The sequence below is a fragment of the Sus scrofa genome, chromosome 17 (assembly GCF_000003025.6).
Source record: "Sus scrofa isolate TJ Tabasco breed Duroc chromosome 17, Sscrofa11.1, whole genome shotgun sequence".
Lineage (NCBI taxonomy): Eukaryota > Metazoa > Chordata > Mammalia > Artiodactyla > Suidae > Sus > Sus scrofa.
This window is the reverse complement of record NC_010459.5, coordinates 52,194,823-52,219,528: the sequence shown is the minus strand read 5'-3', so window position 1 is coordinate 52,219,528 and position 24,706 is coordinate 52,194,823. Positions and strand designations below refer to the sequence as shown.

At 42.9% G+C, this 24,706-nt stretch overlaps 1 protein-coding gene across 1 annotated transcript; it reads right to left on the bottom strand.

Moving 5' to 3' along the window:
- Positions 8,025 to 24,169, bottom strand: PARD6B (par-6 family cell polarity regulator beta). Its single transcript, NM_001130532.1, has 3 exons — positions 24,104 to 24,169; positions 18,871 to 19,093; positions 8,025 to 8,854 (listed from the first exon to the last, which is right to left on the bottom strand). The coding sequence occupies exons 1-3, from the start codon at positions 24,167 to 24,169 to the stop codon at positions 8,025 to 8,027; spliced, it is 1,119 nt and encodes a 372-aa protein (NP_001124004.1).

The following is a 24,706-nucleotide window of genomic DNA, read 5'->3' as shown; positions in this document are numbered from 1 at the left end:
TTTAAGTTTCTGTTGGGTTTGTGTACTCTTTATGTATTAGATTTGTATTAGATTTAGTTATGTTAAATATAATCAAAATAAACAAAATACCTGAAAACACAAATCCAAATGCTGTCATTATTATAGATGGACGCTTTTCCTGCAAACTTAGGACACTGCCACGAGGCCTCAAATTTCATTTCTGCCTTTACTATTTTCCTTTGACAAGGACTCCTGCTCCCATTTACAACTTCTTCACAATATTTATGCTTTGAACTCTCCTTTATGAAAGATGTAAACCCAAATACTCAGGAACAAAGCTGCATGTAATGCCGCTGTGTTTACTTCCCTTTGTGGGGTCCCTCTTTCACAAGGTGATGGCACCCTGATTCCCTGATTCTTCTGGGAGGAACCATTCCTCACCAACCCAGCCTAGACATGGGCCAGGACTCGGACAGGGCCAAGAGTCGGCTCTGAGGCTTTGGTTTTGACTGGTGGGGAGAGGAGGCTCCCTTCCAGGAGGGTTTTTTTTTTGTTTGTTTTGTTTTGCTTTGCTTTTTTTAGGGCTGCACCTGCAGCATATGGAGGTTCCCAGGTTAGGAGTCGAAGCAGAACTGTAGCTGCCAGCCTGCGCCACAGCCACATCAACATAGTAGCCGAGCTGCCTCTGCGACCTACACCACAGCTCATGGCACCGCCGGATCCTTAACCCACTGAGTGAGGCCAGGGATCGAACCGCAACCTCATGGTTCCTAGTGGGATCGTTTCTGCCGTGCCATGATGGGAACTCCCAGGTGTGTTTTTAATATGACAGAAGGTACACCAGAATTGCTGGAGACCATTTTTTGTCACCACAAAGGGTTATGGATAAAGGGGTAATTTGCCTGAGAAAAAAGCAAACAGGAAAGCAAATTAAGAAATGGAGATTCTGGAGTTCCCATCATGGTGCAGCAGAAACAAATCCGACTAGGAACCATGAGGTTTTGGGTTTGATCCCCGGCCTCGTTCAGTGGGTTAACAATCTGGCGTTGCTGTGGCAGTGGTGTAGGGCAGCAGCTGCAGCTTCGATTGGACCCCTAGCCTGGGAATCTCCATATGCTGCAGGTGTGGCCCTAAATAGACAAAAGACAAAAAAAAAAAAAAAAAAAAAAAAAAAAAAAAAAAAAAAGAAAAAAAAGAAAAGAAAGAAAGAAAGATAGAAAAGAAATGGAGATTCTAGGCTGTGCTGTAAAGTAAAGCAGCCATGAGCTCTGTGAGGCTATTTAAATTAATTAATTAAAACTACCTAAAGATAAACATTCAGTTGCTCAGTGGCACTAGTCCCATCTCAAATGAGCAGTACCCACGTGTGGCCTAGTGACTCCCACTGGACTGGGCAAACACTGAGCATTCCCCTCACTGCAGCAAGTTCCACCAGCAGCAAATGTTCGATAACATCTGTGCTGAAGCACTAGCCCTGACTGCTACGTGAGCCCGTGAATCTCTTTTAAGTTAACCAATTGGAACTGGGTTTATTCATCATGCAAAGAATCCAGAGCTAGAAGCCTCCAGTTAGCGCTCTCAAGAACATGTCGACACACAGGATTTAAGTTCCCCTGGGGTGGTTTCCATTCCCTCGGGTAGGTGCCAAAAAGATAATCAGTAGGTCCACAAATGTACTGAGGCAAATGGCAGTCGGGAATATTCATGCCATTCCACCACTTTGTATTGTTTCTTCAATTAGAAAACAAGGCGGAATAAATGGAAGTTGAAAAGAGTTCCCTTTCATGTTTATCAGCATACGGATAATTAGAAGAATAGACAACATATGTAAGAATCCAAGAAGAGTCTCCCCCGCCTGCACTGAGAAGGCTTCTAACATCAACAATATTGAAACGAGATGATGCGCCTCCGGACATGGTACAATGAGGCTATCACATCATATCCGTAGTATTCTTGCCAAAAATGTGTAACTTGAATCTAATTATGAGGAAATTGAGGAGACAGACAAACCCAAGTTGAGGGCTGGTCTGCAAAACAATTTGTCTTTACTTTTTAAAAATGTCATTATCACGCAGGACAAAGAAAAGCTGAGGAACTGTTCCAGATGAAAGGACGTAAGAGATGTGACCCCTGAATGCGATGCACGGTTCTGGGTGGAGGGAGGATTTTCCTGTCACAGACACCGTGGGCGCCCTGGTCAGTTTCTGGTATGGCTTTTGCGTAATAAATACTATTGAGCCGATGTTAAGTTTTTTGAATTTGATAACTGAACCGTGGTTGTAATAAAGGAATGTATGAAAGAATGTCCTTGTTCTTAGGAAAATATGTGCTTATCATCAGGGGCTTAAAGGACTGTGATCTCTGCAACCAATTCTCGTTTCAGGAAAAAATAGAATAAAGCAAATGTGGGTATAATCTGGGTGAAGGATATAAACTGTATTTTCCACGCAGCTCTTTTCCAGGTTTGTCATCATTTCAAAATAGGAAAGCAAGTACGCAAGGCAATGCTTTTTTTCCTCCTTAGGAAGAAAAAAAATACTACTATTCTCCATGGCAAATTTCTCAAATGGAAAGCAAAGTGCTTCACAAATGTCTTTTTTTTTTTTTTGCTTTTTAGGGCCACACCTGCAGCATATGGAGGTTCCCAGGCTAGAGGTCTAATCAGAGCTACAGCTGCCGGCCTACAGCACAGCCACAGCAACGCCGGATCCGAGCCGTGTCTGCGACCTATGCCACGGCAACACCAGATCCTTAACTCATTGACTCAGGGATCACATCTGAAACCTCACGGTTCCTGGTGGGATTTGTTTCCGCTACGCCACGATGGGAACTCCACAAATGTCTTTCAAGTAGGGCATCCTGAAATTGTTTGGGGATGGCTCAATAAATATTTTAAAAACTGAGTAGAAAACAGAGCATTTCTCATGTAATAGTTTCACCTTGTGAAACTTTCAATTATACATAGGTGTGTATTATACACACACACACATCTGTATGCTGGAGCACAAGGTTCAATGCATTTCTTCCTGTGGGTTGCAGGGTTTCTTGGTTTTTTGCTTTTCTTTTCAGGGCTGCACTTTGGGCACATGGAAGTTCCCAGGCTAGGGGTCAAATCGGAACTGCAGCTGCTGGCCTACACCACAACCATCGGAGCCATGTCTGCAACCTACACCACAGCTCACTGCAATGCTGGATCCTTAACCCACTGAGCAAGGAAAGGGATCGAACCCACATGCTCATGGATACTCGTGGGGTTCATGACCGCTGAGCCACAGCAGGAACTCTGAGTTGCAGTTTTTAAAGTGTTTGAAATCCATTATACTATAGTGTCTTTAATATAGTGACTCATGTTACAATTTACCTGAAATGCCTAGTTTGTGCCTGCTGCCCTGGCATAATTAACTTAATAACAAAGCCATTGACTCTCACATGTGTCCAGATTTGAATTATATTCAGTCTTAGTCTCAGTCACTTTCTTTTTACAACAAAGTACAATATGCGTAAGTATGCTTAGTAGCCAAAAAAGGACTTTTAGCATTTTTTAAAAAATAAGAATGAATTTGTATTTTTTATATGTTTGAAAAAAAATTTTGGTTTTTTTGGGGGGTGGGGGAGCTGTGCCCACAGGATATGAATGTTCCTGGGTCAAGGAATAAACCTGGGCCATAGCAGCGACAACACTGGATCCTTAACCTGCTGTGCCACAAGAGAACTCCAAAAAGATTTTTTATCTTTATCTAATGCTGTAAATGACTTTGCTTTCTCTCTCTGGGGATTTTAATTACACACACACACACACACACACACTCATTTTCTGCTTTTTAGGGCCATACCCACAGCATATGGAAGTTTCCAGGCTCAGGGTCAAATTGGAACTGCAGCTGCTGGCCTACACCACAGCCACAGCAACGCAGGATCCAAGACACATCTGCGACCTACACCACAGCTCACAGTAACACCGGATCCTTAACTCACTGAGCAAGGTCAGGGATTGAGCCCGCATCCTCATGGATACTAGTCGGATTCATTTCGGCTGAACAATGATGGGAACTCAAGTGAACTAGAAAAAAAATATTTTCTACTGCACGGAGAACTATCCAAGAGAGAGCTTTTAACATAGGGAAACACCAAATAGAGCTTGTAAATAAAATACAAACCTTCATTTCATATTAATTGATACACAGTCAATGTTACAAAGTAACTGGATAAACACATTGGCTTTTAAAATATTATCCATCTAAATCTTATTTTTAGGGAAGAACTTGATAGACTACTACACACTAAGGGCTGTTAAAGTATTATCAAATCTAGCTTTAATTGCCTTTCTGTTTACTTTGTAATAGCTCACCAGACACCCACTCAGATGCGGCACTTCAGTAGCGTGTAACATAGCGAGAGGCACAACTGATTTGTGCTGGCTTTACGGGTAATCAGCCACCACCAAGTGACGCGCTGTCATAAATAACGTCCAGACTTGCCACATCTTCTAAGGTGCTCTCTAGTCTGTTGGAAGCTTAGCTGCCAAAGTCACTGACACAACTCTTAAAGCTTCGCCACCCACAATTAAACCTTTCATCACTCTAAAAGACGGGAAAATCAGAGTAAACAATAACTCGTTACAGCTAACCATGAATTCGAGCACCTTAAGGCACACACAGGCCCCCAGAACAGGGGGCTGGCTTTCCTTTCTACTTTCTATGACGTCTCTTTCCTCAGAATGAAATGTCGTTCTTTACACAGACTGGACACTTGGAAGCAGCAGGGATTCAGGATGCACACAACACGGGGGTCACGTTTGGGGATGAAAGGGCTATTTTAGTTCCACACCATTATTTCATGGATCCCGAAGCCAAGATGGGCGTCAGGCACTGAATGCAACACAACCTGCACCAGTGGGGACGCGAGGGCTCTGTGTACACGATGCTCAGCTTTAACTCGGTGGCCTCTCAGTCTGTTTTTACACTGGGCTGAGTTGTCATCCGGCACATGGGCTGGCAGAGGAATTAATGCAGAGCTCCACAGAGTCAGTGACAAGGTGACTAATTTGGGATTAGACATGGCTCAGGAAGAGGGCATGTTTCACCTCAGGCCTGTTTTTACATTGTTCCATCTAAGTTGAACCCAATCCATACAGGCAGTACCTATACATAGGATGGTAATAAAAGGACAATTAAGTGAATCTGAGTTTTGGAAGATTAACTGTCACTTTACAAACAACTTTTGTTTTGTTTCAAATAAACTTAATGTAAGTGATAATTCTGGGTGGGTATCATGCGTTATCAGAATTTCACTCTATTTTATTTATTTTTAGCACCGCACCCATGGCATATGGAGGTTCCCAGGCTAGGGGGTCCAATTGGAGCTATAGCTGCCGACCTATGCCACAGCTCACAGCAACACCAGATCCTTAACCAAGCGAGGCCAGGGATCGAACCCACAACCTCATGGTTCCTAGTTGGATTATTTTCCGCTGTGCCACAAAGGGAACGCCCAGAATTTCACTTTATTTTAAATACTATCTTCCAGTCCATAACCATATGCTCATAGGTAGTTGCAGTAAATGTGCATACAATTTGGTGCTCGTCTTTTAAAAATTAAGTTCAGAAAGTCAGGACCTTGTTATAACTTAGCAGTTTCTCCCTACCCATTTCCTAGAATGGGCGCTTGGTAAATATTTGTCAGGTGACTTTTCATACATTTGCAAGCAAGAAAGTAGCCTTTATACAAGTCTATCTTTATTTGTAAAAAATAATATACAACTAAAGCTAATTTGATTTTTAAAATCAAAGTTCATTTAGTGATAATGTACATTTTATAATAAAATTGTAGTAAAATACTGACATTTGATAGTTTAAACAAAGTATCATTCATGTAAAAATCATGTCGCATGTAAAATTTAATTAGAAAATCCATAGTTCACAAAAGTACATATATTTTGTTGATAGCTCATGAGGACATTATCATAAATTTACTTAAGAGACAGAACAAAATTCACAGTTAGCCTGACATTTAGTAATAAAATTTTATGCTGAATCCACTGATATTTTGTTAATAAGGTACACTTGAAATTAATTCAGACTACCAACGAACCGACATTTTATTGTATAACCAAGACTGATTGGTTTTACAATATGGCTAAGTAATCAATTATTTCACCAATAATTTAAATGAGCGATCCAGTTGAAAAGACTGTTGACGTATACTCTTAGCGAGATAATTAAAATAAAAAGCACTAGCAGCTTTGATTTCCATTTTCATGAATACATAGAAGACAATCTGTATTTTACAGTTAAAAGTTGTACAAAAAGTCAAGCCCTGAAATATTTCTTCCCCTAAGAGAAAAGTACTGATGTTAAAATTCTTAAAAAAAAAAAAAAGAAAAAAAAAAAAAAGAGCGAGAAAGAGATAGAGGTAGTATGTGAAAAGTATTTTTTACTTAAAATGTTGAACCCCTGCACCGCTTATAAATGAGATTTAACCTTCTACATAATAACATGTCATACGAGAGTCAAATTCGTAAAACTCACAGAATGTTAAACCTGGAATGCCATTAAAAAAAAAAAAAAAAGTGGTTATATAAGTGGAAGAATTTCAATGAATTCAACAAAAAGTACACTGTATTACATAATGTCGTGCAGTTAATAGTTTAGTGATAATATATTTAGTGGTAATGTGAACAAAATACATTGAAGTATTCTGAGTCAAGTGATCTTCATTTAATCAAGATCTTACTTCTTCATATATTTTTACTATGTTGAGAAAATATCCTTCAAAACGGAGTCATTTGATTCTTCATTGTTTTAATAGCACACAATTGTTATAAGGTATCCATTCTAGCCCTACCATAAAATTAATCAATAAATAACTCTGCAAGAAATATCCATAAGCCACAGGAACTCACGTGGTTCACACTATTCTTCGTCTCTATATACAAGCAAACTGTAGTGCCTGTGGCCCTCAGACAATGAAACCAGGCAAGGAATGAAAGTTAGCAGCCTTACTCTTACCTTGTTCTAAGTGGATGCACTGGAAAGGAATAAATAGCCTCACAAAATTAATGGAGATATACTCTACCTGTCAAAGGTGAATACTACATACTTTTCATAAAGTGTAGGCAGTGTTCCTAGAAATCCCATTAAGGAAAACCCAAATTTTTCATATAAAAAGTGCACAAGGTTGTCCTGTGTGTAAAATCTCTTAATTTGGGTGCATTTTTTAAACGAAAATATTGACACTATTCGAGTACATTAAGAGTATACAAGCAGACCAACGAAACACACAAACAACAAAAGGAATGGTTTCCAACGAGATTCGGAATGAGAACAAGAAGTGCAGGGAGAGAGCCTCCCGTATCACCAGAGTGGATGGAACTGCCTCTGACGCTGTAACCTACACCTACACCCGAATGGAATGAGATGATACAGACAAGAGCTACGGGAGGGACAAAGGCGGGTCTGAACATCTGTTGGCGTTTCTTACTTCAGGAACATAGCTTCCATGAGGGAAGCGACTCCTAAAATCAGTCCATTGGTTTGATTTCTTAGAAATTAGGGAAAAAAGCAGTGGAAAATATTACTTGCTAAAATTAGCAACAGAGGAACAACACTAAAAAAAAAAAATCAAGATAAAACACGGGGAACATAGGAGCTGAGGTCCCCAAAGTACCAAAGATAGACTTCTTCACATTAGAATTTTAAAACATACAGTTAAGGGGAAAATTATCCAGGCTCTGCACAGCAAGTTAAATATGTAACCACTTCCAACAGAAATGGCCTCGTCCCCGCGCTCGGTTCTGGGAATGTGCTCTAACATCCAGTGCTCTGTAGACAAGACAGCAAAAGCACGTCATTTCATTAGCAAAGGCCCCCTTTAGACTTAAATTCACCTCTGACCCACTGGTTTATATTAATTATCAAACTACTATTTTAATAACATGTGAAGCTTGCACTATTATTTTTTTTCATGCCTATCCCAGATCACTGGTTCAGAGGTATATATGTTAGACTAGCCAAATTTACAAGTCTCCACGGCATCTTCATTCAGAAAACACTCAAACAATGGTTTCATAGTGTTATGATTGTTCCATCTTCTTCTAACAGTTTTTGATCTGGAGCACGCGTTTCAAATTCTGTATTTGTGCCACTTGCTACGGGTGCTAAGCTGACTTCGTTAGAAGGAATAAAACCGTTCTGTCCAGATTCAAAACTGAGTTCTATTTGCGTTAAGGACTCCAGGCTCTCGGTGTTACGAACAGCCTTCGGGATCTGCTGCGGCACTCCGCTGTCTTCAATGATGATGTCATCGTCATCGCTGTCTTCATCCTCGGGCTCAAAGCTCGGCTCGACCTGCTGAGGATAGCCAAGGAGGCTGTTATCCGTAGACTGGCCGGAGCTGCCAGAAGTTCGACTGTTCCTAATGACGTTATTCCTCTGGTTCGCGGGTCTCACTGTGATGATGAGGTTGCGGCTGTTTGCGATCATCATGTCTGTGACTTGATCAAGACTCTTCCCTGAAACTTCGATGCCATTAACTTCTAAAACCTCATCGTTAACAGCTAATAGTCCTGTGCTTTGAGCCAGACCTCCTGGGACAAGTCTGGATATAAAGATCCCTGGGACCTTCTCTAAGCCATGCGGTGTCACCCTGACACTGGAGCCATCCCGGATGTAGAATCCTAGAGGTTTCTCAGTGCCGTATTTGTAAAGGCGGACCCTACGATGCGTTTCTGGAAGAATATCCACATCGATAATAGAAGACACAGGTCGGAAGTCCTGGGGCATACTAATGACTATATGTGGCTTTTTTCTATGGTTGTCAGGACGCAACACATTGGTTAAAACATTCTTCTTCTTTATTAGTGTGTCTGTACCAAAGGCACTGTAGTCCGCTTCTTCTGTTTAAAAATAAAATAGAATAATTACAAAAATGCTGTTAAAACACTCATTTATCTTCAGTGGAATCTGTACAGAAAGGCTAACTCAAAAACATATTTGGTACATAAACAAACTTAAATATTAGCTTATTCTAATCAGATCAAAATGCAGTGCAGTAGGAGTTCCTGCTGTGGCACAGTGGGTTAAGAATCAGACTGCAGAGGCTCTAGTCACTGCAGAGGCATGGGTTCAATCCCTGGCCCAGTACAGTGGGTTAAAGGACCTGGCATTGCTGCAGCTACGGCTGGGATTCAATCCCTGGCCTGGGACCGTCTATGTGCTGTAGCTGTAGGTGCAGCCATTAAAAAAAAAAAAAAAAAAAAAAAAAAAGGAGTGCAGTAGTAAGATATGCTATACCAGAAAAAAAACACTAGGTGGCCCTCTCAAGTATCATTATAAAAATCTTTACCAAAAGTTGAAGTTTGATAAAGCTCAACAGTTTCAGCACCATGGAATATGGCAAATGACATGCTGAGGAGCCTCACATTTTGAAACACCACCTAAAACAAATCATTTATACAGTATTTTCCCTATGTTTGTTTAAAAACCTATGATTTGCACGTTTATCACATTCAACTCAAGGACATGAAACTGGGCACTTCTGAAGCTTAAATACCTATAATAGAGGCTGGGCAGACAGCGTACAGGCAGACCTCTTTTTATTGTGCTTCTCCGATAATTGTGGCTTTTACAAATTGAAGGTTTGTGTCAACCCTGCACTGAACAAGTCTACTGGCACCATTTTTCCAATAGCATTTGCTCAACTTCATGTCTCTGGGTTACATTTTGTTAATTCTAGCAAAATTTCAAACTTTTAAAATTATTATACCTGTTATGATGCTCTTTGATCAGTGACCTTTGATCTCACTATTGCAAAAAGATTAGAACTTGCTGAAGGCTCAGGTGATGGATAACATTTTTAGCAAAAAAAGATTTTTTTAAATAATAATGCATTTTTAAGACAAAATGCACACATTTGCATTATAATCTGTGCAAAAATTCATGTAACTTGCTTTATCATGATATTCGCTTTATTGAGGTGATCTGGAGCCGAACCCACAATATATCTGAAGTCTGCTTATAATTAAACAAAGCAGATAATACTCATGAAATGATAATGCCATGAAATGAATGCATATCAAACACAGAGATTTTGGTCTTCTGCAGATACACTTTCCCTCAGTTTTCTGGAGGAGTTCTTTTTTTTTTTTTTTTTGTCTTTTGTCTTTTTGTCTTTTGTTGTTGTTGCTATTTCTTGGGCCGCTCCCGCGGCATATGGAGGTTCCCAGGCTAGGGGTTGAATTGGAGCTGTAGCCACCGGCCTACGCCAGAGCCACAGCAACGCAGGATCCGAGCCGCGTCTGCAACCTACACCACAGCTCACGGCAACGCCGGATCGTTAACCCACTGAGCAAGGGCAGGGATCGAACCCGCGACCTCATGGTTCCTAGTCGGATTCGTTAACCACTGCGCCACGACGGGAACTCCTCTGGAGGAGTTCTTAATCTTTCGTTTTTCCAATCTTGAAAGAGGCTGAGGTGTTACGATTTTTAACTTTTTTCTTCACTATGTGAAAAACATTAAAATGCAATGATATTTTGTTTCAGTGGCGGGTCAAAGACAACAGTGAGGGCTGAGGACTCCCAGCAGAGCAGAGCCCCTGTTTTAGCTAAAGGCACAGCCGCTCCTTGCTCCAGGCAGCTTTGCTTCGTGGACTATAGGAATCTGTGTGGCCATTTCAATTGGTCAGAGAGTCTCAGGCTTTTTTTTTTTTTCCGGTAAAAAATTCTTCCCACTTTTAAATGCTGACACCTAATTAAGTAACAACAAAAACCTGTTTGAGCAAAATAATGCCTGGGGGTTGAATTCATTCTCCAAGCCAGCAATTTATAATCTTGATGTAAACAAGGCAAAAGCAGGGCACCTAAAACCAGGTCTTCTTAAATCGCTCTGCTGGAGGCAGCCAGTCTAAAACAGCATCTCTCATCAGAGAATGAGAGGAGACGGAATCAACAGGAGGCACAAAATGTGAAATCACGGTTCAAAAATAACTGAAGTGGTGATAAACTAAGAAGTCAGAACCTCCCAGGATAAAAAATATTTAATAAGAATAAAAGAGACGAAATGCCCCCCGCCCCTCAAGAACTTGTTTAAATTCGAGTCTCGGCCACCGCTGCGGGCGGACAGACAGCGGTAACATCGCTGGACCGAGGCTGCAGGGCTTCCCGCGACATCCTCTTGTCCCCGGATGCTCAGGGCCCCCTCTGGGGATAAGTATTACTACCTTTACTTTATAGATCAGGAAACTAAGGGTACGAAATAAGTTAGAGACGAAAGTCTGGACCCAGGTGTTCTTACTAGGCCAAGACCTTGGGCCGTCAACGCCCGTGGCGAATGTTAGGGGGTGTCCGCTGCGTGTCAGAGGACAGAGAACTTGAGGATTCCTTTCTCATGCTGCTGGAACACTCTTCAAAAGCTGGTTTCAGATAAATGTACAAGACCAGTAATAATTTATTTATTTTTTGGGATACCCCCCCACTCGTGGATAATTTTTATTCATTTATGAAGAAAACATGTTTACTGTATTCTTACAAAGACAGGAACTTTCTAATTTGGCTTGGGAAAGAAATCCACTGACAAAGGAACCTTTTGGGCAAAATGTTGCCAAAGATCTATCAACAACAGCCTTCTACTGAATGTGTTTATTCAAAATTATATATTTTCGTTTTACAATTAATGAAGAAAGCCCACACACTTTTTCTAAGGGACATTCCAGACCATCTCATACAAACGGAGAACAAAACTAAGTTGCCTACATACCTATTCCTGGGAAACCTGACCAAAAAGCCCCCCAAATCTGCATAATTTGGCATCGCATCCAAACCCTGTTTGAATGCTCTCTACTAAGTTCTCAAAAGCAATATGCCCCAGTACAAAGGCACCTTTGTTCCCCCATCTAGCTAATCAGTTTCCAGCCACTGGGAAAAGAAATATTTTGGCAGAAAGCCAGGGTGCAGGGTGTCGGCTTAAAGTGTAAAGGTGAGTATCTACAGGGGATGGGGCTGACATCTCACCCGAGCGTGTCTGTCCAAGTACGAGGCGCAGAATGAGACGCGAAGCTGGTAGCCCGGCTCACGGCAGCCTTCCGCGGTGTAAACCCAGGCTTATGCACCAGCATGTGACACGGGCTTGTAGAGCGAGACTTCCCGTGTCCACGCCTGACCATCTGAGCCAGCCGACGCAGGCGAGGATCTCTACCTGGAATGCTCCTGACGGCCAGAGTGGATGTCTCACTTCCTATTTACTCACCGAGGAGGGAGCCCTGCAGGCCCTCCTTCTGAGCCTCCTACTCTTTAAACCTTAATTCCAAAACCTCTGGTTATCTCATTCCTCAGCTCAGATACAGAAGAGAAAAGCCTACAGTGAGTAAAAAGCAAACCTGAAAACAAATAAAACAAAGCTTTATATAAGTCCCATCAGCATCCCTGCACAGTAACAAAACAGTACCAGTTCACGGGAGAGGCATCAAGAAAGTTCAAGACTATGACCCATTTCAAGTTCAACAGGAAGGCAGGGAGGAATGAAATAGTTTTTGAAATTGTTCTAACTGAGGGGTAGACAACCCTCTCCTGTAACAATCTGTAAAGCAAGTAATTTAGGTATTGCAGGTCATACGGTCTCTGTTGCCAAAGCAGCCATAGGCAGTACAGAAAGGAGCGAGCATGCTGTGTTCCACGAAAACTTTATTTACAAAACGGAGTTCCTGTCATGGTGCAGCAGTGGAAACGAATCCAACTAGTAACCACGAGGTTGTGGGTTCAATCCCTGACCTCACTCAGTGGGTTAAGGATCCGGCATTGCTGTGAGCTGTGGTGTAGTCACAGACGATGGTCGGGTCTGGCTTTGGCAGTGGCTGTGCCGTAGGCTGGTGGCTACGGCTCCGATTCGATCCCTAGCCTGGGAACCTCCATGTGCCGTGGGTGCAGCCCTAAAAAGCAAAACAACAACAAACAGGCAGCAAGCCTGAGTTTGCCAACCCTTGTTCTCATCCAAAATGGTTAAATGAGATAGAAATGGCAATTTTATTTATTTTTTGTCTTTCTGTCCTTTCTAGGGCTTCCCCCATGGCATATGGAGGTTCCCAGGCTAGGAGTTGAATTGGAGTCACAGCTGCCGGCCTACACCACAGCCACAGCAACTCGGGATCCGAGCCGCATCTCGACCTATACCACAGCTCATGGCAACGCCAGATCCTTAACCCACTGAAGCAAGGCCAGGGATGGAACCTGCAAACCTCATGGTTCCTAGTCGGATTCGTTTCTGCTGCGCCACGATGGGAACTCCTAGAAATGGCAATTTTAAAAGGATTCAACATCACTTAAAACAATATTCAAGTTCTGCAGATCCCTTCACTTCCTAATGTAAGAAAAACCAATTGCCAGATATTTAAGAAGCACCCATACTATGCGGCCAGGCGCTGAGATCTAAAACAGCTAAGGTTCTTGCTTTCATGCTGCTTACAGACTAAAAGAGGTGTCAATTAACAATGAATTTGAAACAATTAAGTTATTACACAGGTGCCAAGAGCTGTGAAGTATCCTGGGCTGAGGGAGTATGTCAGTGGAACCCAGCTGGGTCTGCAGGCTAAGGCAAGGCTTCCTCAGGGAAGTGAGGCTTATGCTGAAACTGGAAAAGAAACCAGTAGCCAATCAGGCAGAAGGGAGAACTTCCAGGAGCTGCAGATACAGACCCTGGAGGGAAGGGGAAGCGACCACAGGGTGGGAGTGGAGAGAGGAGGCGTGTGAGCCATGCCAGGACAGCCAGGGCCCTGAGACGAACAGGGCCTCCAGGGAAGTGGGGAGGGTTGTGGACTTCAGCCTCAGGGCAAAGGGAAGAAAACCAAAGATTTGGTTTTTCTATAAAGCTCACTCTGGCTGTAAACTAAAGGGACCCGAGGGGGAAGGGGAAGCTGCTGCAGTAATTTAGGATGGTACCTGGCCTGGAGCAGAGGCAGCAGAGAAGGAATTAGGTTTCAAAGATAACTGGAACACAGGTGTAATACGCTTGTGTCAAAGGTATGTGTCAAAGGTGACACAAAGGTTTCTGTCACAAGCAACTGACACCATATTTTGAGATGTTACTCCAAAATTTCCTGTTTTTTTCTTCTTTTGGCCACGCCTGCAGCATGCAGAGGTTCCTGTGCCAAGGATCAAATCCACACCAGAGCAACAACCCAAACCATAGCAGTGACAGCGCCTGGGTCCTTAACCCACTGAGCCAATAGGGAACTCTCACAATTTCTTCTTCTTTTTTTTTTTTGTCTTTGCTAGGGCTGCTCCCTCGGCACATGGAGGTTCCCAGGCTAGTGGTCTAATCAGAGCTGTAGCCACTGGCCTACGCTAGAGCCACAGCAACTCAGGATCTGAGCCGTGTCTGCAACCTACACCACAGCTCACAGCAACACCGGATCCTTAACCCACTGAGAAAGGCCAGGGATTGAACTTCATGGTTCCCAGCTGGATTCATTAACCACTGCGCCACCATGGGAACTCCACAATTTCTTTTTATTTAATTTTTAAAAATTTTCTGGGGCCATACCTTTTGTTAAACTTAAAAAAAAACAAACTATTTAAATGTGTATGTCCCTTACTAAATTAAACCCTGAACCCTGACTCACTAAAATACAGCCTCAAAATACATCTCCCAAATAACATCCACTGCACAGTAGAGTTCTAAGAGATGATTTAAGTAGCTGCCCAGTTATAGGTGTCTGGGCCACAAGGCCCTATCCTAAGGGAGATAAGATTTAAAGCAAGGCCTTTCTGGTGTTTCCAATATACTCCTTTGAATAAACCCAAGACACATATATTTGTCTGATAGCATACAAAAATGGACAGTGACATAGCGAGAAGTCGTGGCATAGACATTCTGATCAGATCTGCCAAGAGTCCATGCATATCGATGGGGCTCAGACTTGGCTGATAATCCTGTCGGGCTGGGAAGCTTTTAAAAAATACACATTTCCCTGACTATATTCCACCCTGCACAAATGACTTGAGGTTTGTTTGTTTTTTTTTTTTTTTTCTTTTTCTTTAAAGATGCAGCCTTTAAATATCTTCTAAAATTGTCACAAAATAATAACCTGAACAACAAAAGAAGGAAAATTCCAGTTTGTACCTTCTCCTCTTCCTTCAAATAAATGAGGAGACTAAACACCAACAGGGGACAGGAGCTGGCAGAGGAACTGGGAATCCTCTCTGAAAATAACTTTTAAGATAGCAGGTTTTATGTTTTGTTTTTGTTTCCACGATAACAACCCTGGAAATAAGAGTCTGAGGTTTTTCCTCTAACAGTCAATTATTGTAAAACATAAAACTTTTCAAGATACGCAACAACACTACTGCCACGTTCATGCCTTCAATCGTGAGCTGTCACTTGAAAAGAACTTTATTTGGTAGAGTGTACCAGATTTTAAAGGGTCAACAGGGTTTTAAAATTGTTAATGTTTTCCAAATTTGTCTTTTAAAAAAATCACCTCGTGCTATATTAACTTCAATTGCTGCTCTGCTGAATCCTAAATTGGAGGCAACAGGCCGAGAAAACAGAAAATGTGTTATAATTAAGCAGTAAGATGTAACTATACATAATGTCATGTTTTATATTCATTTCCTGAATTTAATGTTCATTAAAGTTTACATAAAATCAGCTTTCTATTTAAGCATCTGTTGAGCTTTGTTTAAATGAGAAGAAGTAACACCAAGAACTCAGGGCATTATGTAACTCTGTGGGACAGACAAGAAACACGCTGACTCTACTTCCATAAGGTCATTCCAGGTCTCAGATGATAATCTGGTAGAGCTGGGAGGGTGAGGGGTCCGAGCGGGAGCGGGGGGTCAGAAGAGGCCCCACTGAGAAAGTTATCTGAGCTGAGATCGAGGGATGAGGAGGTAGGCATGGAATGAGCTGCAGGAAAAGCCTTCTTTACGGAGGAACAGTAAGTGCAGAAGCACAGAGACAGTAACAGGCCCACTGAATCTGAGGGACAGAAAGGAAACCAATGCAGTTGCTGAAATATGAGAGTGGGAGAATGAAGGAGGGGAGGCAGCGGAGGAAGGATTTCATTCTTCTTTTTTGGTCTTTTTGCTTTTTCTAGGGCCGCTCCTGCGGTACATGGAGGCTCCCAGGCTAGGGGTCGAATCGGAGCTGTAGCTGCCAGCCTACACCAGAGCCAAGACGCGGGATCCGAGCCACGTCTGCGACCCACACAGCTCACAGCAACCCCAGATCCCCGACCCACTGATCAAGGGCAGGGATTGAACCCGCAACCTCATGGTTCCTAGTCGGATTCGTTAACCACTGTGCCACGATGGGAACTCCAAGGATTTCATTCTTAATGCAGTGGAAGCCAATGGAGGGTTTTAAGCAGGAATGAATCAACTGACTTCCATTTTGTGCTTAAGCCATATTTGTATTCAATATATATTTCTTTTTTGGCAGCCCGAGGGCATATGGAGTTCCTGGGTCAAGAACCAGATCTGGCTGCGGCTGTGGCAACACCAGATCCTGTAACCCACTGTGCCAGGCCGAGGATTGAACCTGTGTCCTCATGCTGCTGAGATGCCGCCAATTCTGTGGCACCACAGCAGGATCTCCTTAAATTTGTATTTCTAAAAACAAAAATTTTCTGTTGAATGGACCATCTATTTCTAAATCAAATTCTGAGGGTTATTAATTGTATTGGACATTTATGTCTACAGTGTAAAGAACAGGAGATGCGCGGCCTTAAGAGATGTTAGGATTAATCCTATGATCACGGAAGTGTTACAGTTCCTGTAAGGAAAACATGTGCTGGTATAATCCAGCACCTGCAATCTTTCTAACAAAGGGGATAATCCAACAAATTTGTCAGACGGCAATAGTTTAAAAACAGCCATTCTACATGTAATATCCATTTCAAACAGCAACTGACTTTGTAATGAAAATTACAACTGCTAAAAAGAAAGGCCTACGCTTCAATAATAATGATTTAAATTATTCTGCTTAAAAGGACAAGTTCTACTCAAATGTTCCGTCCTTCTCTACTGCTGCTCTTCCTTCTCCAACATTCTACACAGAGCTTTCTAAGAACTGTCCCTGGTCTCCATCAAAAATTTCAACTATCACTGCTGTGCAGACTTTCTACTCTCTGATTAGCCTTTGGATTTCCACCCTAAGCTGCAGTCCACCATCTCTGATTTCCTACCAGCCAGATACGCTTTTTTTGTCCGAAAACCAAACAAACTTTCTTTCCAACTCAGTCTCTCTTCCAAATTGTGCCTGTTTTATGGCACCGTCCCTGCAATCGGTCGGGCTCAAACCAGAAAGCTCTTTCCTGTTGGTCTCAACTCTCCATCGCCCGCAAAGCACAGTGACTCAAAACCTTCCCTTTATCTTCCTCACCTGGCCTCCTGCCGGGGCAGCTTCCCGGGTCTCTCAGCGGCCTGCTCTTTGCTCTCTCCTCTAAGACTGCTGCTCATCCCGAATGGCCAAATGAACCTTCCTGAAGTAACACCCTAACTGAACTACGCCCATTACACTTCTAGGAAATCCATCTCAGGGGTCTTTGGGAAAATGAATTTGTGTGTTTGCAGGTATTTTGTAAACAGTGCAGTGATACTGATAAAAGTCACCCTACCCCTTGAAGGTATATTTTGTTGGTGGAATTCAGTTCCTCCAAATCCAGAAAAGCAAAGATGACAATCAGTGGAATTTCTAAGCCCTGGGAGTGGTCCAATGCTTATCTTCTTCACCTTCAAGGGTAATCCCTACCCATTCTCCCACACTGCTTTTAGGGTTGGTTTACAAACACAGTGAGACTTTAATTATCCCACCAATACTGGGCTTGCCGCTCTCCAACCGTCTTCCCAACCTTCATTTACCAAAGACAAAGAAGTAAACAGCACACACCATTTATTTACACACGTGTGCAGACAGACACACAAACACAGAGGAGTTCATAAAGTTCAAAAAAAGGAAGTTTTAGGACTCAAAATACATTGTTTCACATGTTCTTTTGCACACTAACACCAATCTTTACATTCCTCCAAAATAATGACTTGCTCTCTAATTTTCCAGATAATTAACTGTTACTTCTGTGAAAAATATTGTAAAAAGAAAGAGAACATTTACCAAGGCCTATGCCATGCCAGGACACTGTCTACAGCTCATTTAAACTTCCAGTAATCCTATGAGATAGTATGTTCATTCTATAAAGACATTAAGGCCCAGAGGGATACACGACTTTCCCTCCGGTACCTACTAAACAGTAAATACAGTATTTCAAAATTAGTTGCCATCAAAAAAGAAAATTTCTCTGACTCAAAATCATACGCTCAACCACATCTTTCTTTCTTTCTTTTTTTTTTTTTTTTTTTTTGCATTTTAGGGCCACACCCCCGGCATATGGAGTTTCCCAGGCCAGGGACCGAATCAGAGCTACAGCTGGCAGCCTACGCCACAACAAGGAAGGATCCGAGCTGCATCTTTGACCTACACCACAGCTCACAGCAACACCAGATCCTTAACCCACTGAGCGAGGCCAGGGATCGAACCCGCAAGCTCATGGTTCCTAGTTGGATTCGTTTCCGCTGTGCCACAACGGGAAGTCCTCAATCAGGTCTTTCTGAATGGATAAAATTCCATTCAATAAAGTGAAGATTCAATAAACTCCTAATTTCCATTTTTTAAAAAAATCGAAGAGGTTATAAAGTACTTAAAACCACAAACTTTTAAAAGTACACTTAGTGACGTCTAAAGATGTTAATCACACCAGTAACAGCTCAGCTGTCTCAGCCCACTTGTTAGCTAACGCGGTAAGAGAAGAGTCATACAGAAGGTCTACTCATTTAAGTTTGTCGTAAACTCTGAGTACCCTTATCAATGAGGAAAACCAACAACTTCTATTTCTAAAACAATTTTTCTAAACAGTGGTACTTACCCTTTTTTTGTATAAAAATCCTAAGCAGTGGGTTGGCCGTTGAAACAGCTTTGTGGTAATTATCATCATTATTTATGGGCAGCAAATCTCCATGGATGTCTGCATAGCCTACTAAAACATCAACGTTGGGAATCTTATGAACGTGCTGCAGTAATCCATAAAACTCCTCAAACTTGCCAGGTTTTGATCTTTCCAGGGAAAACCGACGAAATTCAGCTCCAAACTATAAATACAATAAACATATTAATTAAAAAAAGTTAACAGGACCAACCTTAAAATGCATCATAGAAAAATCCACAGGCAAATATCTCCCTTAATAAAGAAGACAGTTCCAATGACACATCTGTCGGAAACCTCGTTATCTGGAGGGAAACCAACATAAGGCAGGCACAGGAATGTGCCTTCTCATGGCTGCATCTCCGAAGGGCATTCCCTTCAAGAGACGCAGGCTCATCTGAATCCCCAGGGTACCCGGGTCTCACTGGGGACTGTCCTGCAGAGTGACTCAGCTCAAACAAACCCTCCCTGTCTGCAGCCCAGATCCTGACAGCAGTTCCTCGTCACTCAGATCGTGGGGTAACAAAGATGTGCCCAAGTCTTTATTTTGACTGTTGGCAAAAAGCACCTAAGTTTCCTCCCTATAAAAGGAATAACAATGTCACAGGAAGTGGCAAGAATTAACAGCCACATGTACAAAAAGGACTTTGAGCGTCTTGGCATTAAGGTATGACACAAATGGAGGACTATTATATCAGAAATAGGCCTAGAGATAAAAAGGATATTCCCCATGCTAATGTTCAAAAAAAGCAGCTTTATTTGTATATTAAATATATGTCCTACAAGTATCCAATTAACGCAAGAGGTGTTTATGTGCTTGGCACAGTCCTGGGCCCTAGAGAAAGCAAGGCTCGGGCCTGCACCGGAGCTCACCAATTAGTGCATCAAGAGAATAATTAGACGAGCGGTTTGAAGGGATCACACAAACAGGGAGGATGACACTTCCTTCAGGCCCAATGCTTACCTTCGCAATTCCCATTCTCAGGTCTGCTTCCCTACTCTACAATGACACCTCTGCTCTCCAAATGCCAAACTAAGTGGTCCTTATTCAGCATGAAGGACTGGCTTCCTCCAGTCCATAATACACAGGATCTGTGACTTCCTAGGGGAGTAGCCTGGCATTGCCTTGAACATGAAAACCAAAGAAAGGTTAATCAGCCTTCCTCAAAAAGTGTCGCGGTCACACACGTTTGGGAAATGCTACATAACTAAAATCATGCTCTCAGGAATCACTGTGGAGATCAGCTATCAAAAACTCTGTGAAGTCCTGTGGTTGATTAAAACAAAAAACAACAAAAACTTTTCCCCCCTTTTCAGCCACACTTGAGGCACACAGAAGTTTCCCAGCCAGAGATGACATCTCAACCACAACTGCCACATATGCCACAGCTGTGGCAACACCAGGCTGGGGATTGAATCAGCACTGCTGCATATAATGCTGGATCCTTAAGCCACAATGTCACAGCGGGAACTCCCAAAACAAAAAAAATTTTAAACAAATGTTTGCCAAATGTGTTTGACCACTGAACTTGTTTTTCCTCTTAATATCTATTATTGGCAAGAAACACTAATGTACACTAAGACAGCCTTCTGCATGGAGCAGTCTCTAGCAGAATAATTTGCTCAGGTTACAATGTGTCAATTCATCTCCCAAGGACCCCATGGGATCTCTGGATTCAGTGCTGTTGCTACATCTATGAAGTTCATCTGCTTTGCTTACCCCAACACTACCCACTAGTTTTAAATTAAAATAAAACTTACTAAAACCGCCTCTTACTTCTAATAAATTAAAAGTTTCCAAAACACATTCCTGAAACATAAACACTAACATTTGTCAAGAAAATAAGGTGACTCATACTTAAAGCTCTCAAAAAGTTTAGTCACACCTTCACGTTTCAAAGTAAGTAACAACTTGGGAACACCCTTGTTATCAGTTTGTCTTATGATGTTATCCAAAGTCATAGTTTCTCCTCCATTTTCTTCATTCTGGTATCACAATATCCTAGTGCTTTCTGATTCACCCCAGGGTTTATTACTTCCTCTGGTGAATGGGAGTAAGTTCTATTAACTGAACATTTTAGGGCTTCAGTGTTTTTGCTGAAGCTTTTGGATAAAAATTCTTTGCTCAACATTTTTTTCTCTCGCTTAAACATTATGATAAAAACAATGGAAAATTGTATGGCTTCACAATAAATGTGCCCTTCTGCAATGTTAGCAGAAAAAAAAAAAACGAGAGAAATTGTTATGCTTCTTGCAGCAAAACAAAAGGACTAAGAGAAGTTTTTACTACATTTAGAAAATACTAAAATAAAGACCCAATCAACAATAATTCACTATGTGAACCATTTACATTTTTTAGCCCTGTGTAGCTTGTCCTAGCCACCTAGAATGTGTGTGGACATCCGTCTCCCGGCATCTTTTGGTATGTTCTAGAAATGCAAACAATTTTAAGATTCTGTTTGCCCACAAATAATAACTAGGAAATGTACAGACCAAAGACTATTCCAAGTCTTTAATAACCCAAGGTTATTAAAGGACACCACCTTGCTTATTGATTAAGAGCTTTTCCAACTCTGGAGAAACAGGATGATACATCAGTTACCAAAGTCACATGGTAACTGGCATCGCAACTTAACTATAGTTATATTTGTATTATCCATTACTTGTGCTATTTTCCCTTTCCATGAGCAAAGATAATAAAGTTGATACTGTTTTCTGTGCAGAAGAAAAAGATCCTGAAAGGTGATCTGGACATCACCTAGTTGTGGTTACAAGCTCCTGGAGAACAACTTTGTAAAAAGTTGTGATATCACTAAGGTAGTGAAAAAGGAAGTATTGTTTCACACATCTGTCCAAATATTTTTTAAAGGGCAAAGATGCCAGGTGTTTTATTTAATCCATTAAAAATAAATGCATATTTAAAACACAAGGTGTCAGGACACACTAGAAACAGCACTGTGCCTATTTATCAAGAGCTGGAACTCGAGTGGGACCTCACTTCATGAGATGCAGGTTCTCAGAATGCCTTAATTCTATTTAAGAGACATGATTCACTAGAATGACAAGTAAAATACATAGTATGGGAAAAAAATCACAGATCAGTTGACAGAAGAGAAGGGCAGTAAGCCTGAAATTCCAGTCCCCAAGACCTCAAGGTTTCCGAGTCCCAGAGATAAATTACTACTTGACTGTATTTATCAGTGCACCTAGAAGCCTTACTCATTTTTTTCCAATGATAAAAAATTAAAGACTTGCTACCACGATTAGGACCGCAAACTGAATTTCAAGATTATGCAATATCATAAGTGTTTTTCTTTTCTTAACCTCAACTCCTACAAACCCAAACTAGATTTAAAACAGAAATGCCATGAAAAGGTTCAAGCTCTGGGCACGGAACCACTACCACCACTACACTAGAGGGAAAGTTCTATATATTTTGAGTTATTCTTAACTTAGTTCAAGCATGTTACTTCAATTTGCTATGGCAGTTCCATGGGGGACACTGGAAAGTGTATTCCTTAAACTGCCATAATTACATTTATACTCTTATTAAGCAGAACAGTTTCTGAAACTAGTGCCTATTCTGATACACGAGTTAGGTTGAAAATTACATTTTAAAATAATGTTAATAATAAGTGTAGGAGTTCCCGTCCCGGAGCAGTGGTTAACGAATCCGACTAGGAACCATGAGGTTGCGGGTTCGGTCCCTGGCCTTGCTCAGTGGGTTAAGGATCTGGCGTTGCCATGAGCTGTGGTGTAGGTTGCAGACGCGGCTGGGATCCGACACGACGTTGCTACGGCTCTGGCGTAGGCCAGTGGCTACAGCTCCGATTAGACCCCCTAGCCTGGGAACCTCCATATGCCGCGGGAGCGGCCCAAAGAAATAGCAAAAAGACCAAAAAAAAAAAAAAAAAAAAGTGTAGATATTCTTAGCGCAATGATCTCAGTTACAGCAATTTACAGAACTTTACTTATCAACTCTGGATAATAGAAACCATTCTATCCACAGGCTCCAGGGAGCCCTCCTTACTCTACTGCACTGAAAATCACCCCTTGATTTTGCATTCTCCTCCTGTAATCTTACATTCAATGATATTTCATTATTTTTTAAGTTGATACGGTTTTACTTTTCTCCTCTTCCTTCATGTGTTTTGATCTTCCCAACGCCACATGTTGCCCGGCCCCTGTTCTCTTTTGCAGTCTCTGAAGCCTACACCTTATCCTTAAAAAGGCTTTAAGATTTTGTCATAAAAAGCAGAGCTTGTCGAAGTCATAACCTTTCTGAGCTCCTCATGTTCCTGGAGAATCAGACTAGATTATCTAAGTCCCTTTTGGCTCTTCGATTCATGTTTGGGGGTGGGGCGGGGGATCATCTTCAAATTCCAGCTCAAAACTCCCCTTGGAAAGCATTCCCTTACTAATCTCATACGCTATCCTGCTCAGGGAGCCTTGCAGTTTAGGAATTCCGTGGCTACCGAGGTAATTATCAGCAGACTGACATACCGTTGGTCGAGAGTGAAAACACTTGACGTGAAAAGGTAGCATGATGGAATGAAAAGAGCACCCAGATTCAAACTGTAAAGGGCTAACGAAAGTAGAGATTGTGTTAATTTTATAGATTAAATGCATGCCAAAGTTAGAGCTAGAAAAATCCCTAGCAGGAGGCAAAGCTAACTTTAGAAGGGCTCTTAAGTTCCCTGGGCTCTCTCACCACTACTCGATGCACCCTTGAACCACAGGAAGAGGTAACATTTTGTGACCATGGGTGTTCTAAATACCCTTTACTCATAGGCCAGGAGATAGAATTCCTCCAAATGTTTCGTACCACGCTCCGCTCAAACGTCTCCCACCCTCGGGTAGACCTCGGCCCTTGCTCCCATCCTAGAACAGGAACGATTTTTATGGAAGGAGACTGGTCTTTTTCCTACCTGGAGCAGGGGCAGACACGATGCCCCCACCCTCGCCCCCTTCTCAGCAAGTTCATTACCCACTTTCTTCTACCTACAAAACCCACCACTGCGTCCCCTACGCTCTCAAGCCCCCGGGCAGCTCCTAAGGCCGGCCCTGGCCAGCCCCTGGCCTCCCCCAGGCCCCAGTCGGTCCCCTTCATCCCCACAAGGCCCCGGCCCCAGTCCCCATCTAGCTGGCCGCTCCGCCCAGCCCGGGCCCCGCGCACCTTGCTCTTCACCTCCATGGTCCCTAGGCAGCCGCTGCCCGCTCCGTGCCGGTGGCTGCGGTTCATCCTGAGGCCGGGCCCCTCAGCGGCCTCCTCCAGCGGGGCCGCCCCTGGAAGCGCAGGGAGCTAGTGCGCGGCGGGTGGAATCGCGACGCGGCTGCGGCCCGGGCGCCTCCTCACAGGCACCTGCAGAGGGGCGGCCGCAGCTCGGGTTTCTGCGCAGAGCTCCGCTCGACTGGATCCTCACGCGGCGGAACCAAGGGTCGGACTGGCGGCGCTGCAGGCGGGGACGCGACTCCCTCCCTCCCGGCCTCCGCGGCGGCGGAGACGCTGAGAAGGAGGAGGAGGCGGAGCAGAGGAGACAGGCGCCGCAGCCTCGCTCCCGGCCACCTCCCCCGCGAGCCCGCGCGCGCGCGCACTCGAGCCGGGCAAAAGCCGCGGCTCGTGCGCGCGCTCACCTGCAGCCTCCGTAGACGCCTTGGCCGCTCGCGCTCCGCCCACACCCAATGGGAAGCGCGCACCTGCGCCCTCAGCGCCAACCAATTGATACACGCCTCGCGAAGCGCATGGGCGGGCCGCCTTCTCGAAAATCCCGCCTACCGC

What these genes read in the sequence shown, in the direction of transcription:
- PARD6B (NM_001130532.1), bottom strand. Translation starts at nt 24,169, where the DNA reads ATGAACCGCAGCCACCGGCACGGAGCGGGCAGCGGCTGCCTAGGGACC. An exon ending in CCATGGAGGTGAAGAGCAAG is followed by an intron (nt 19,094 to 24,103) that starts GTGCGCGGGGCC and finishes TTGTATTTATAG; the next exon opens with TTTGGAGCTGAATTTCGTCG. An exon ending in GATTTTTATACAAAAAAAGG is followed by an intron (nt 8,855 to 18,870) that starts GTAAGTACCACT and finishes ATTTTTAAACAG; the next exon opens with AAGAAGCGGACTACAGTGCC.